Source organism: Ilyonectria robusta, assembly GCF_021365365.1.
Source record: "Ilyonectria robusta strain PMI_751 chromosome Unknown BGZ61scaffold_3, whole genome shotgun sequence".
NCBI classification, from domain to species: domain Eukaryota; kingdom Fungi; phylum Ascomycota; class Sordariomycetes; order Hypocreales; family Nectriaceae; genus Ilyonectria; species Ilyonectria robusta.
Window position 1 is genome coordinate 356,117 of NW_025764437.1, and position 14,668 is coordinate 370,784.

General features: G+C 52.8%; 5 protein-coding genes and 1 non-coding gene across 6 annotated transcripts; 3 read left to right on the forward strand and 3 right to left on the reverse strand.

Moving 5' to 3' along the window:
- Positions 1–2,206: 2,206 nt before the first annotated feature.
- Positions 2,207–5,774, forward strand: BGZ61DRAFT_123839 (hydroxymethylglutaryl-coenzyme A reductase-domain-containing protein). Its single transcript, XM_046237059.1, has 2 exons — positions 2,207–2,268; positions 2,438–5,774. The coding sequence occupies exon 2, from the start codon at positions 2,507–2,509 to the stop codon at positions 5,669–5,671; it is 3,165 nt and encodes a 1,054-aa protein (XP_046109138.1). The 5' UTR covers positions 2,207–2,268; positions 2,438–2,506; the 3' UTR covers positions 5,672–5,774.
- BGZ61DRAFT_527704 (hydroxymethylglutaryl-coenzyme A reductase-domain-containing protein) lies at positions 5,745–6,104 on the forward strand (the record flags this gene model as incomplete). Its single annotated transcript, XM_046253153.1, has 1 exon — positions 5,745–6,104. The coding sequence occupies one exon, from the start codon at positions 5,745–5,747 to the stop codon at positions 6,102–6,104; it is 360 nt and encodes a 119-aa protein (XP_046109139.1).
- A 266-nt stretch (positions 6,105–6,370) lies between these two features.
- On the reverse strand, positions 6,371–7,310 carry BGZ61DRAFT_342534 (Isochorismatase-like protein; the record flags this gene model as incomplete). Its single annotated transcript, XM_046239513.1, has 2 exons — positions 6,371–6,985; positions 7,242–7,310. The coding sequence occupies 2 exons, from the start codon at positions 7,308–7,310 to the stop codon at positions 6,371–6,373; spliced, it is 684 nt and encodes a 227-aa protein (XP_046109140.1).
- Positions 7,311–7,732: 422 nt separating this feature from the next.
- BGZ61DRAFT_t63 lies at positions 7,733–7,815 on the reverse strand. The gene has a single exon. It is a non-coding gene; the product is annotated as a tRNA-Lys (tRNA).
- Positions 7,816–8,240: 425 nt separating this feature from the next.
- Positions 8,241–9,429, reverse strand: BGZ61DRAFT_584371 (uncharacterized protein). Its single transcript, XM_046256360.1, has one exon. The coding sequence runs from the start codon at positions 9,294–9,296 to the stop codon at positions 8,304–8,306; it is 993 nt and encodes a 330-aa protein (XP_046109141.1). The 5' UTR covers positions 9,297–9,429; the 3' UTR covers positions 8,241–8,303.
- A 3,331-nt stretch (positions 9,430–12,760) lies between these two features.
- BGZ61DRAFT_342759 (acyltransferase 3) lies at positions 12,761–14,209 on the forward strand (the record flags this gene model as incomplete). Its single annotated transcript, XM_046239537.1, has 2 exons — positions 12,761–13,400; positions 13,452–14,209. The coding sequence occupies 2 exons, from the start codon at positions 12,761–12,763 to the stop codon at positions 14,207–14,209; spliced, it is 1,398 nt and encodes a 465-aa protein (XP_046109142.1).
- Between the last annotated feature and the right edge of the window lie 459 nt (positions 14,210–14,668).

Here is a 14,668-nt window from a genome sequence, read left to right on the forward strand (position 1 = left end):
GGAGGAGCAGTATGAGCAGAACTGAAGCAGTAAGGACAGAAGCAGAAGGATGCGACTGAATAAGAGTAAGAGTACGAACGTACAGTAGCATATGCACGAGAACCCGGGCCGGGCGGGCGGCAGTCATCATCACAGCTGTGAGGGTCGAGATGGTGATCGGCAACATCAGCAAAGGTGTGTCTAAAGCGTGGATTGGATGCCCAGGGTTTCGCTATGCGTGCTGCTGGGCTAGAGGATGCATCCCTGGCTTGTCGATTCTGTGCTCATGTTCTGACCCGGTTGACGCCTGCACTTGTCGTCTCCACACACGGCAACTGTCCCAAGTTATTCCCTGTCGGCGTCCAGGTTCTGCAGAAGCTGCCACTGCGGGGATAACCCTCTGGCTGCCGCTAGGAGGTGGCCGGAACGATGCGAAAGATCCACATACGCGGGAGTCGACGGTGGAGGGCATTACGTGGGATTCTTGCTGCGGACGGTTGTTCGGGGTGGCTTCAGCTGGACAAGGAACTGGATTGAAGGCTTGCGAAGATGAGATTGGGTGTTGAGAAAATGGATGCCTAGAGGTGCGGTTAGTCGGCGCGTGATTGACGTCAAGATGAATGAAAGTAAGAATATCTGGAGTCTTGGATAGAATCCTCCGTACGAATACGCGTCATGGTGTTGGAAAGTGAAGGTTTACAGCCGTTGACTAGCAGTGTCACGGTGTCACAGCCTCAGCCATGCAAACGGGAAACATTGGATCCGACGCCAGCACACACACTCATTGGCATTGATTGCTAGTAATTGATTACCAAAAAGCGGCACAGACAAACGGCCGGTCCAGGCAAATGGAGACAAAGGGTGTGCGTCACGCATCAATTCACTTCACCGACGGCTTGATTCATGGGGGAAACCCGCATGCCTCGCCCAAATCCTGCCATCACTATCCCATGCATCCAGGATACCACGTGCATCTGCATTCTCCCGTGCAGGCACATTCTCACACAAAGAAAACTCTCGCCTCGGACCGTCATTCGCAGATCCGCAGTCGCAAAGAGGTTGCAGGCCACCCGCCTGGACGCCGTGGCGCTGAGAACAATCCCAACGGATGAAGCCCTCTCCTCCCTTACCGAAATGGTTGAGTTGCCGTTCGTGATTGTACCCAGAGGAGCCTAACGCCTGGTGAGCCCCCTGCAACCCACGCTGTCGGGGCGCCACAGCCCGCTCTTAGGTGCCTGTTACAGAAGGCAGTAAAACAGTAAAACAACCTGGAACAAAACGGAAAATGTGGTATTGCGTACCTGGGACCGCCCGCACCAGGGCACATGCACGTCCAGCACTCCGTACCCTGTACTTTAGCCGCCCGTTCTCCCTCTCCCTCGCGGGAGGTGGGGTTCTTGCGCCGTAAACACCCACTGAAGACGGCCTGGCAGAAGCAATCTGCACGTCCACCGCCCCCTACCCACCGCCACCCATCAATTTGCGACCCGGTTCAAGTCACATCCCCCCTGCCCCATGCCCGTCCAAGACCCTCTCCACTCCCACTGGCAGCGTGGCAGAGGTACCTGCGGTTCTGACGTATTCCAGGGCCCCAGGCGACCCGGCGCTGGACACCCGGGCCAACGTCGGCAATTGGCCAAACGTTGCTCAGGCTCCTCATAATTTTTTTTTTCTTTGCTCTCTTCTCGCCCGCGGTCGGGTGCACGCGAGGCAGGCGCAGGTGCAATTTCACGGGCAAGTGCCGCTCCCCGGAGGAACCAAGGCGAGCAGGGAAAGAGCTCTCGTCCCAGGTTCCCACCCGGCCATAGGGAGTTAGCCTGGACCTTAGCCCAGCTTGGTTACTGGTGCACTGGTGTAATAGAGCCTTAGGTCCTGGCCTTAGGTCGAGATTCTTTCTCGTCCCTCCACTTTGCGAGTCCCTCACCTCCACCATATCGGGCAGACAATCCATCTTCTTCCCTCTCACCCCCCCTATTTTCTTCCTCCTCCTCCTCCTCCTCCTCTTCTCCTCCTCCATCCCTCCCCCATCGCAGGTGCCTCCTCCCTCCTTGCGTCCGTCTCGCTCTTGGCTGTCCTCCTTCGCGTGGCCGTCCATTGGCAATTGGCTCTCGCTCCGCCGTCCGCCCTCCGTTGCATTGTTCGCGCCTCTGGCTTTGCAGCGCTCACCCACCACCGCCCTACGAGCTCCGAGCCCCGAGCCCCTCCCACCCGCCAAATATCGGACCTCCGTCTGTCGCTGCCTCGGCCTCAACGCCTCGCACGCACCTCCACCACCTGACCCTGAGCAACGTAAGTAGACTCCCTCAGCCTCTTCCTCCTCTTCCTCCTTCTCCTGCGTTCCCGACTGGTGTCCCGTCCCAGCCAGAACCCTGTCCGCCCGTCCCCAATGGCTTCGGTGAATTAAATACTCGCCAAACCCCAGACCGACCCTGTGACCCCGGACTTACACCGCGCTTAGACCAACCAGCAACAACCCATATCAATGTTGTAGACGACGCCGAGTCCCTTCTCCGATCCTCTCGACATCATGGCTTCCTTCCTCCCTAGCCGCTTCCGCGGCGAAACTCCTGTCCCCCAGGCCGCCGCGCCCTCGTGGGCATCGAAACGCCTCACCCCCCTCGTCCAGTTTCTCTCTCGACTTGCCTGCTCTCACCCTATCCACACCGTGGTTACCGTCGCCGTCCTCGCCAGCACTTCGTACGTCGGCCTCCTTCAGGAGAGGCTTTTCGACCTCAATGTCGAGAGTACATCTGTGGGCAAGGCCGACTGGTCTTCTCTCGTCGAGGGAAGCAGAGTCCTTCTCGCCAGCCCCGACAACGCCTGGAAGTGGCAGGGCGTTGGCCAAGATGCTGCCGCGGCTGCCGAAGCTGAGCACCTTGCGCTCCTGACCCTCGTCTTCCCCGACACCCTCTCGACCGACTCGCCCAGCACCGCGCCTCGTTCTCACCACGTCCCCATCCCCGAGAACCTGACCATCACCTCCCTGCCGTCCACCGCGAACCCCTTCACGGCCTACTCCCAGGACAGCATCCTCGCCTACTCTCTGCCCTACCTCGAAGGCCCCGACTTCCTCGCCGCTACCCAAGAGATCCCCAACGAAGACTCCGAGGAGATCGAGACCGCCCACGGCCGCGAGAAGAAGACGTGGATCATGAAGGCCGCCAAGGTCAACACCCGCAACACCATTATCCAGTGGGCTAGCAACAATTGGACCGAGTTCCTTGATCTTCTCAAGAACGCGGAGATCCTGGACATTGTCATCATGTTGCTGGGCTACATTGCCATGCACTTGACCTTTGTCTCCCTCTTCCTGTCTATGCGCCGTATGGGCTCCAAGTTCTGGCTCGGCATCTGCACCCTCTTCTCGTCGGTCTTTGCCTTCCTCTTTGGCCTGGCCGTCACCACCAAGCTCGGCGTTCCCATCAGCGTCATTCTCCTGTCCGAGGGCCTGCCTTTCCTTGTTGTCACCATTGGCTTCGAGAAGAACATTGTCCTCACCCGCGCTGTCATGTCTCACGCCATTGAGCACCGACGTGCTCAGATCCAGAGCTCCAAGTCTGGCAAGCGCTCCCCCGAGCGTGGCACCGACAACGTCATCCAGTACGCTGTCCAGGCTGCCATCAAGGACAAGGGTTTTGAGATTGCCCGCGACTATGCCATTGAGATTTTGATCCTGGTCCTTGGCGCTGCCTCTGGTGTTCAAGGTGGCCTGCAGCACTTTTGCTTCTTGGCTGCTTGGATTCTCTTCTTCGACTGCATCCTGCTCTTCACCTTCTACACCGCCATTCTTAGCATCAAGCTGGAGATCAACCGCATCAAGCGCCATGTCGACATGCGCATGGCCCTCGAGGACGACGGTGTTAGCCGACGCGTTGCTGAGAACGTCGCCAAGAGCAATGACAACTGGCCGGGTGTCAACGGCGACAAGGATTCGTCTCTCTTTGCCACCAAGAGCAGCAGCATCCCCAAGTTCAAGGTTCTCATGATCCTGGGCTTCATCTTTGTCAACATTGTCAACCTGTGCTCCATCCCTTTCCGCAACCCCAGCTCTCTGTCCAGCCTTCGATCTTGGGCCAGCAGTCTCGGCGGCGTTGTGTCTCCTCTCACTGTCGACCCCTTCAAGGTTGCCTCCAACGGCTTAGACGCCATTCTGGCTGCTGCCAAGGCCAACAACCGACCCACCCTTGTCACCATCCTCACCCCCATCAAGTACGAGCTGGAGTACCCCTCCGTCCACTATGCGCTGGGATCGACTGTCGGTGGAAACAGCCCCAACGTGGATGGTGGATTCAACCAGTTTGAGGGATACGGCGTTGGTGGCCGCGTCGTCGGTGGCCTGCTCAAGAGCCTCGAGGACCCCGTTCTCTCCAAGTGGATCATCGTTGCTCTAGCTTTGAGCGTCGGCTTGAACGGCTACCTCTTCAACGTCGCTCGCTGGGGTATCAAGGACCCCAACGAACCTGAGCACCCCATCGACCGAAGTGAGCTGGCCCGCGCTCAGCGATTCAACGATACCAGTGCCACTACTCTTCCTTTGGGCGAGTATGTCCCCCCTACCCCTCAGCGCACCCAGCCTAGCACACCAGCCGCCACCGACGATGAGACCGATATGATGCAAATGGCCCGCCCCCGACCCTCGACTGCCCCCAACCGCCCCAACGCTGAAATCGAGAAGCTTCTGGGCGAGGGTCGCGTTCCCGAGTTGAGCGACGAGGAGGTTGTCTCCCTGTCTATGCGTGGCAAGATCCCTGGTTATGCCCTGGAGAAGACTCTCAAGGACTTTACTCGTGCTGTCAAGATTCGTCGTACCATCATCTCTCGAACCAAGGCTACCTCCGATCTTACTCATGTCCTGGAGGGATCCAAGCTGCCTTTCGAGCACTACAACTGGGAGCGTGTCTTTGGTGCTTGCTGTGAGAACGTCATTGGTTACCTGCCCCTTCCTGTCGGTGTTGCCGGACCCCTGGTCATTGATGGGCAGAGCTACTTTATCCCTATGGCTACCACCGAGGGTGTCCTTGTTGCCAGCACTAGCCGAGGCTGCAAGGCCATCAACTCCGGTGGCGGTGCCATTACTGTTTTGACCTCTGATGGCATGACCCGTGGACCCTGTGTTAGCTTTGATACTCTGGAGCGAGCCGGCGCTGCAAAGAACTGGCTTGACTCCGATGCTGGTCAAAACACCATGAAGAAGGCCTTCAACTCGACTAGCCGATTCGCCCGACTGCAGCACATGAAGACGGCCCTCGCCGGTACCAACCTGTACATCCGATTCAAGACCACCACCGGTGATGCCATGGGCATGAACATGATCTCCAAGGGTGTCGAGCATGCCCTTAGTGTCATGTCCAACGAGGCTGGCTTTGACGACATGCAAATCGTCTCCGTCTCTGGAAACTACTGCACTGACAAGAAGGCCGCGGCCATCAACTGGATTGACGGACGAGGCAAGGGCATTGTGGCCGAGGCCATCATTCCTGGCGATGTGGTCCAGAAGGTCCTCAAGAGCGACGTCGACTCTCTGGTTGAGCTGAACATTTCCAAGAACTTGATTGGTTCCGCCATGGCCGGTTCCGTGGGTGGATTCAACGCCCACGCTGCCAACATTGTTGCTGCCATCTTCCTTGCCACTGGTCAGGACCCTGCCCAGGTTGTTGAGAGCTCCAACTGCATTACCATTATGAAGAAGTAAGTTTGATCTCAGTTGGTATGGAATTTCGCTAACCACTTGTAGCCTCAACGGAGCACTGCAAATCTCGGTGTCTATGCCTTCTCTAGAGGTTGGAACTCTCGGTGGTGGCACTATCCTCGAGCCCCAGAGCGCCATGCTCGATATGCTCGGTGTCCGAGGCTCGCACCCCACGAACCCCGGAGACAACGCCCGTCGCCTGGCCCGCATCATCGGAGCTGCCACCTTGGCTGGTGAGTTGTCTCTGTGCAGTGCCTTGGCTGCCGGTCACCTTGTGAGGGCGCACATGCAGCACAACCGAAGTGCCGCCCCTTCGCGCTCGACCACTCCGGCTCCTCCCATGACGCCCGTGTCACTGGCCATGGCCAACGCCCAGGAGCGCTCTGCATCAACGACGTCTATGAGTGCGGCAGCGGTTCAGAGGTCGAAGCGATAAATGTTTTTCTTTGTAAAGCATTTGGTCTGATGGGAAATCAGACCTGGAGCAAGCGGGTGTTAAAATTCCATGGACGTGGAACATGTCTGGGCTTTGTGGTGGGATCAGCATGGAGTTTCGCATTTTGGGACATTCTGGAATAGGCACGCCAAGCGTACATAGGTACAAGATACACAAGATAAACAAACCAGTGGGAAACGTAGAGTACCACTTAAATGCATTGTAATACTCTTTGTTAGTCGTATACTGAGCATTCGCCTTGGCCGTCAAGACGTAGACTTGAGTCGCGCCACCTGATCTCCATCAATGGATATGAAGTTGATGCCCTTGGCTTCCATCTCGCTCTTACACTCGTCCCACTTGTCGGGCAATACGGGTCGTGTTCCCTCAGTGACGATGAAAGTGCGGTATCCTTCCTCGATAGCATGCTCAGCCGTTGCCTTGACGCAAAAGTCACTCGCCAGGCCCACGACAAAGACATCCGTGACACCCGCATCCTTGAGCGTCTTTGCAAGCCCGCTATCACTGACACGAAAAGGGTCGTAGAATGCCGAGTACATCTCCACTCTGTGATCCATGCCCTTCTCAACCACCATGTCCAAGGCCGTGACGTCCAGCTCCGGCACGAGCTTGGCGCCGGGCGAGTCCTGGACGCAGTGGACAGGCCACAGCGTGGTGGTGTAGGTGCGCGTCGGGTCGGACGGGTGCGCTATGGTGTGCGACGAGGTGTAGGGTGTGGCGTCGGCGTGGTTGGCGGCGAAGGAGACGTGGTGCTGCGGGTGCCAGTCCTTGGTAGCGATCTTGAGGGCGAAGGGGAGGGTAAGTAGGGTGTTGATGGCGGGTGCGATGTCGCGGCCTTCGGTGACTGCGAGGCTGCCGTTCTAGGTGTTGTTAGTGGCCGTGAGGTGAAGCAGAAGAGGTGAAGACAAGACAAGTGAAGCATGCGGGAAGATGTAAGGTAATGATGGACTGAGAAACCAGCTGGAGGAATTCATAATTCAAGGAGAAGCCAACACGCGGATGGTCTCTTTGATCCGTTCTGAGCCGATTCCATGGTCCATATTGCACTTGCAACTCAGCCGGAACGCATTCCATCTACCACCAAACTACCAAGGACGGGCGACTAATGCAACTCACCGGCGGACAAAAGTCCTCCTGAAAGTCAACCACGATCAGAGCCGCTTTGAAAGGGTCAGGGGACGTCATTTCTCTCGTTTACCGCGGTGTTCTTTCTGTCAGTGGTTGACCGGAGGATGACGTTTGAGGTTGCAAGTGGTGAGGCTTGGAGGGGTGAGTGAGATGAGTGAGAGGATGAGTAGATGCGATAAGCTGATAAGGCACCGAGGCATCGGCCCCGCTTCGGAGGAGGGGCCGTCCTGAATTTGAAGAAGAAACAGAGAAATTGATCGAGGACCCGGGGTCAATATCTGGACCCAAATAATTAAACAAAAATTCAATTACACATGGCATAGATGACTAGACACGTCCTAGGGCACGGAGACTAGTTTACCAGTCTTTGACTGTGGCAGGCAACCCAACGTCTACGTGTGACGGATCATCACCACAACGAGGCAAAAACACCAAAAAGACAAAGACAGCCTTCACAAACGACAAAAAAGTATAGGAAAAGCCCGATGCGGGGGTCGAACCCGCAACCTTGAGATCGCGTACTCGTAAGAGTCTCACGCTCTACCGATTGAGCTAACCGGGCTCAATCTGTTGTGTTCGACTTGTGATGGTGGGAGAGCTCTAATTCTGTGTTATACGGGCCCTGTTGGCCGCGATGGGGCCGCGAGAGAAAAACCCTTTTTAGCCGCAAAAATCTCTGATGCGCGGCCCACAATCCGTTGGAATGGTCAGGGAAGCCCTGGTCTTATTATACCCGTTAGATCCCGCTCGGACCCTCATGTGGTATTGCGCCACGTGTAGACTTGGTAGAGTGTCGGCCACTTATGAGGTCATTTAAGTCAACAGGATAGGGTGGCGATGAATCACAACGTTGTAACAGTCCTTCTGGGTCTTGTACTACCTCGAAGACTCAACGCTACAGTAATGACGGGTCTGGAAATATAGATTAACTGTAACATTTAACTTTACAACTTGGTGACTCTGTCTGCAACATTCTAACCCGGGGGTATTGCCTAATAACGCCTCTGTCCCAACTCCTCCTCGAACCCAAAACCATGTAGAATAGCACGTCTAATCATACACACTCGAAATATCCGACTCATCACCCATCCCGGTACCATTCTCTGCTGGTGAATCCTGGGGAAACGACATGGCGGTTTTAGGATTCTTGTATCGTCCTGGGTGGATAAAGGCAGGCTCCACCGCGCGCTTCGCAAACGCCATCTCGTCGCCCGTGTAACTTCCGACGAGGCAGTTTTCCCTCACAGAGAGTCGCACCAGCTCCTGGATTCGCTTCATTGCTGCCGACTCTTGCGAGTGGATAAACACAATGAAGTCGAGGGCGCCCCGTTCGATGGCCTCCCAGTTTTCGCGAAAGCGGGTGCGCTTCGCCACGTCGAGGTTCCATTCGACTTCGAGGTCGTGGTTGCGGAACCTGATGGCCTCGCGCTTGGTTGGCTCTCGACTTCGCAGCGGCTCGTCTTCCTGGATCGGGTCTGCCAGGACCTTGGTGGCACGCAATGCCTTGTTGGCGAACCTGAAGCGGCGTTGTGCTTGGTGATTGTTTTCGGTGGGCGGGACAGGCTGGCCGGTTTCCATGCAGTAGGCAGCATCCGTAAAAGCGACGACCTTTTTGGGCGTTGCCGAATTGACCTTGAGGGCTCCCTTGATGGGACGCAGGGTTCGATGCTTTGCGGGTAGGACTGCTGGTAACGGGGCCTCAATGACGACATCTGTGTCGGCAAACCCGACTGCTTTTGTAACCTTCTCCAAAGGCTTCTTCAGGGCTCCCTTGGTGGGATTGGTCGTTCGGTGTTTTGGGGGTTGAGTTTCCCGTACCGGCCACAATGGGTCGGATGTTTGGTTGCCGATGTACTTGAACGGCCACAGGCTAGTTTTGGTGTCCCAGGGTCTCTTTGGGACTCCCTTGTGGTCGTGGAAGAAGGTTTTTGTGAGATACTTGCACCCGCAATCCTTGTGGTGGATATGAGGTGCGTGCTTGATCATGGTGCCAGTGAGAGATTGCACTCCCATGCTCCCGGAACCGCTGATGTTGAGAGCCATGACGTTGGTGAGAGATGGACGATGAATTTGTTGCTGAGAGTCGATCAAGACCGACTAGGGCTGTGTAGTTGGTGGGAGATGGGCAATGAATTTGATGATGAGAGTTGGTCGAGACCGATTAGTACCTGTGTACTTGGTGTTGTGAACTCTGAATGTTGGTGTCGTGATGGCTGTGGGCAACAAGAAATTCTTCAGAGATGTGTAGGTGGGTAAGTTGTTTGACTGTCCTGGCTGGATTCTTGGGGGAGCAGCCTGGCTTTATACCAGGAGATACTGGGAGAGTACCATGATGGCCATATTCCATCTACTGTGGTTCGAATGGAAGCGAAGGGTTCTGTTTGGAAATATATGTGCACTACAAGGGTTGATTCTATCCCATATAGGTTCACAGCTTCACCCTTGATGGGTTCGAGGTGGGGAACTGGCCAACCTTTATGAGCGTCAATACATTGATGGACTCGGAAGAAAATTTTGTACTTTCCCTTTCACCGAAACAGGTGGAATATCCTTGATGAATCGAAGATTTGGGGTGACGTGTAGACTCCGTTACCTTGAGGGGCGAGTGGTGGACGCAGAAACGTGATTTCCTGGTCGAGGTCAAATAGGTTGCTAACTGTGTGGGATGTTCACTTAGCATGGCACATAAAAAAACGATGATTGACTGCATCAAATCTACCAAAGCACCCCGGCACGACCCAGTGTCTCCCAGTGTCCTTAGGACAAGCTACCAGGTAATAATGTATTCTCAGAAGTAGCCCCAAGCTTCTCCTGTCCCTCATTTTGGATGATTTTACTTTGTCGAGGAAAGATGCCATTGGAGATTGTGCACATCTTTGTAGGATCCGCCGGCTCAAACTCACATTACAAGATGAGGACTGCAACAGTTTGTAACTTCCAATCTGTCAAAGTTCATTCCTATGCACCTTCGAATGCCACCGCCAAAGGACAGTTCGCTGGCATTTGTACCTCGGTGTGTTCTATCTAACTTCTCCCAGTTTCTTCTCCCTGAAAAAAATCGAATTGTTTCCGGTAGTACCCAAACCCTGGACTGACTTGGTCGAGCCACGGTAACTTTGGTGGCAAGCTCAATTTTTGTGAGTTCTGATCTAGCCGAGTTCGATGACATCTCCCAGCGAGTCGGGGCATAAGGACTGAGAAATAGAGGACTTTAACAGATCCAAATATATTGATGAATAAATTATTGATGTATGCATCTTAAGCATCAGCGTGCCAGAATAGCTGACGACAAATTCTACCTCAGAGGCACCGCTGATCGGCTCTCAAGGTAACGATGTTAGGGTGCTGGAGGAGCAATTTTCTTCACTCTGTGCACGTGCCGAGTTGTTTGCGATTACAAGTCCTCTTTAATTGAAGGATGACATTATAGCGAGTGATAATATTATAGCATATCATGTGTGCACTGCCAATATCTCAAACGTTTAAGACCCGCCCAGACTCTAGTTTCACAAAACGTGCATGTTGTTTAACTCTTACTCTCTGAGCTCGGAAGACTGGGCGAAGTTGTTTTCGCGCAAATACTATGGGCGCGACGCGACCGTCCTCTTGGCTGTCATGTCCCTCCACCTGAGAGGTAACAATTGCCACATCTTGAGATCTTGAGTCAAAAAGGTCCTAATTATTGTCAAGATTAATTAAAGGAGCAAAGAGAGTTTAGATTGGTGGATTGTAGTTCGAATATGTGATTGAGTACAGAGGGCTCTTTTCAAAATCTTATCCAGAAGAAAAAGTAATACTAACAGGTCGACTAATTATTAGACGAGATATAAAAAGATAGTAGTTTATAGTGCCCCAGCGACTGCTATATCCTAATTAACAGCGCCTACTTCCCCTGAAGTTATAGCGGCTGTAGCAGATAACTTGACGAGACTGTTACAGCCTTATGTATCTCATGAAGGTGACAGGAACAAATAGATGCGGCGTTACTGGCGCTTGGATAAGACTTTTGAAAGAGCCCTCCGTACTGAATGTCGACTTAATTGCGGATCAAGCGCCACCAAATTATCCGCTGAAAGTGGACCGCGCAATCCTTTCAGGACACTTGGGATGCGTTTTAGATGATATAAGTGCATATGAAAGTATAAATATTCTCTCTTCTTTGTATGAACTGGGGTTTCCGATGAAGGGCGAGGACTTTTATTACAATGACTATTGTGTGGAAGGCTGATGCGAATAGGGTCGCTAGTCACGTAAGTGAGGGTCTCATGAAGATGTGTAAAGAAGGTTGATTCATCTATCTTGCGGTCGAGGGCTCGGGACCGTAAGGGTCCCGACCCACGTGACCGCACAAGGCCTGATGCCTCAGGCCCGACCCTGAGCATGAGGCTCAGGATCGGTCTATCCGCATCAAAGGCGGAATGATACGGATTGAAGGATTGCCTCTGGTGGATATGATGCACGAAGGTATCTTATAAAAATAGCTGTGTCGTTGCTGAGAAGGTAGGGAATTAAAGATGTGCTTGGATTGAATCTAAAGAAGCCACGTAGACTCTGGATGTAGCTTACCAGAAGAATTGACTGCATACAGGAGAGCATTAGGAATGCGGTGTGTGGATTACTCAGGGCCAGTCGTCCGAATGAGCTGAAACAGTGACAATGTTAGTCGAACGCCATCATTCCTTTCAATTCGGCATCTTTGCTAATTCTGTTTGATCAAATTCTGCCACACACTGGAGAATTGGCCTGTGATCTTTCTTCTTATAAACTCGGTATGGCTGCTTCAGTGGGTGCATCTTGACCCTCCGCGAATTCCGCTGTCGGGTTCTTGGGCCTGCTGTATTTTGGTCTCATCGTCGCTAACAAACTCTGAGACACATGGCGTAAGGGGCGCGATTGAAAAGGATTTAAGATTTAATTATCTGAGTCGCTGGGGCATTTTTCTCTCGCTTGCGTCGGGCTATTGATTGTGACGTGGAATGGCTAGCTAAGAACGCGTGGCGATCTGCCTCGCCATGTATTCTCTCATTAAATTGGGACAGTGTAGCGTCGATACAAATTCCGTGCTAGCACCTAAATTGATGAACTAATGTAGTTTGACGGTTTGTCACTCGCTGAAGGCTGATACGTGGAGACGCTAAGTCTAATATTGAGAGAATACGGTAGTGGGCGTTATTGGATCACGGACTGGATTGATCTAAGATGTCTCATCCCTTTTCCTCCCTTTTCTGCCTCCCAGGCCTCCCAGGCCCCTTCTGTCGTAAAAGCATCTTAATCCTTGTTTTAACATTACTACAGCCTGGCAGCCACTCGGCCACTCGCTCCCGCTTGATGCCTCATTCGCAATACAGCTGGCAATGGCTCCTCGCACATACATCTCACACGAAGAAAGAGATGGCCTTCTCAACGACGACGACAATGAGATGGAACTCCAGGATTTCTCCGCCGCAAACTGGAACAGCCTCCAGGGTTTCACCGTCGCGAACTGGAAGAGGGCCGTTCTCTCACTTATGGCTTCCGTCCGGCATCACCTCAAATGGCGATTTTCCATGACACGCCTGGCTTGGTTCTTCGTCCCCAGCTTTCTCCAGGGAGACCACATGCTCAAACAGATCCGTCCCGCCAAATTAAGCCCTACATCATATCTCGATGGTATGAGAGGCGTGGCTTCGCTCGTCGTCTTTTTTCACCACCTCTCACTCAACTGCTACATGTGGGGTTCGGCCTGGGGCGCTGGAGACCACTATGATCTCATACTACTCCCCTTCATACGTCTACTGTATGCAGGGCCGGCCGCTGTTAGCCTCTTCTTTGTCATCTCCGGCTACTCCCTCTCCTATAGACCCATAAAACACATCCGAAGCCATAACATCACCGATTTCTCCATTGGCATTAGTTCTATGGCCTTCCGGCGTGTTATTCGTCTTTTCCTTCCGATTATATTTTCTACTGGTATGACTTTCTGCCTGATTCGCATAGGCGCATTCGACTGGTCTCGGTCGATTGCTACAAACGAAACCTATTTCAGATACAAAATCGAACATCATCCTGAGCGGTTTCCCTCAATATATGATCAGTTCGTGGAGTGGGCAAGTGTTATAATAGGAGGTTTTCAAATCTTTGACTGGAATGTATATGGGGGTTTTGTCAGTATGTTCACTCTCAGGCACTTCTCTGTTCTTCAACTAATCGAACGGCCAGTATATGACTCTCATTTATGGACCATCCCCTTCGAACTTCGCTGCTCGTTCGCCCTCTTCATCCTCATCATGGCAACCTCTCATCTCCAGGCAAAATATCGACTCCTCACTGTCACAGGTGTTGTATGCTATAGCTATGTCAATAACAGATGGGACATGCAAACATTCCTCTCAGGCATGCTTATCGTCGAGTGGGATCATATCCGAGGAGCTCACATCCAACCTCCTGCCTCACCTCAAGGACAAACAATAACCAAACCTGCACAATCAAAACTTCAGACAATTTTCTGGCACCTAGCTAGCATCCTAGGTCTGTACCTTCTGAGTCAGCCTTCTGACATCAACGAGGCCAGCCCTGGGTGGGCTTTTCTTGTATCTCTAATTCCAGAATATTGTCGGTCATCGACATTTCGTTATTATAAATCTATTGGTGCGACCTGTTTCGTCTTTGCTGTGGGTCACTCGCCTTGGTGGCAGCGAGTCTTTAACTCACATATTGCTCAATACTTGGGTAAGATTTCATACTCTCTGTACCTTATGCATGGGCCGATATTAAAAGTAATCGGCTATTACTTTCAGGACTGGGCTTGGAGGACTACCGGCGTTGAGGGCAATGAGTATAATGCCGGGTTTCTTTTGGGCGCCTGTTTTTGTGTCCCAACCGTTCTCTGGGCAGCTGATATTTTTTGGCGGGCTGTGGATATTCCCACTGTCAAGTTTGCTAAATGGTATGAGAGCAAGCTCATTGTGAAGGACTAGGAATTATCGGACTCGGCGTACAAGTGATGGGAATCCAAGCCGCCTCATGGAGTATTCAACTGCTATACCGCTGGGTGTGCTGGGTGTACTGGGGTGCACTAGCAGGCATGTAATGAGGTAAAAATAGCAATGAATCTGTCCTTGGATAGTGAGTAGATTATGAGCTGAACTGGATATTGGAATGCTCTTTTTAGACCGCAGCTACTGAATAATAAAGTTGAGTCGCAACTGCTGCTAGTTAAAAGTATCAGAAACGATGGCTTCTTTAGCCAAGGGTCCCGAGAACTTTGGATCTTGTCAGTCTACATGAGTATAGCTGCAGAGTCGACTTCCACTCACCTCACTCTACAATGAATTCAGAACAGATAGTTAAACGGACAATCAGGTTGTAACATTAGGTACGACAAAGACCAGTACAGAAAGTCTAGGCAGGAATGCAGAACTAGTGTATTATTTTCC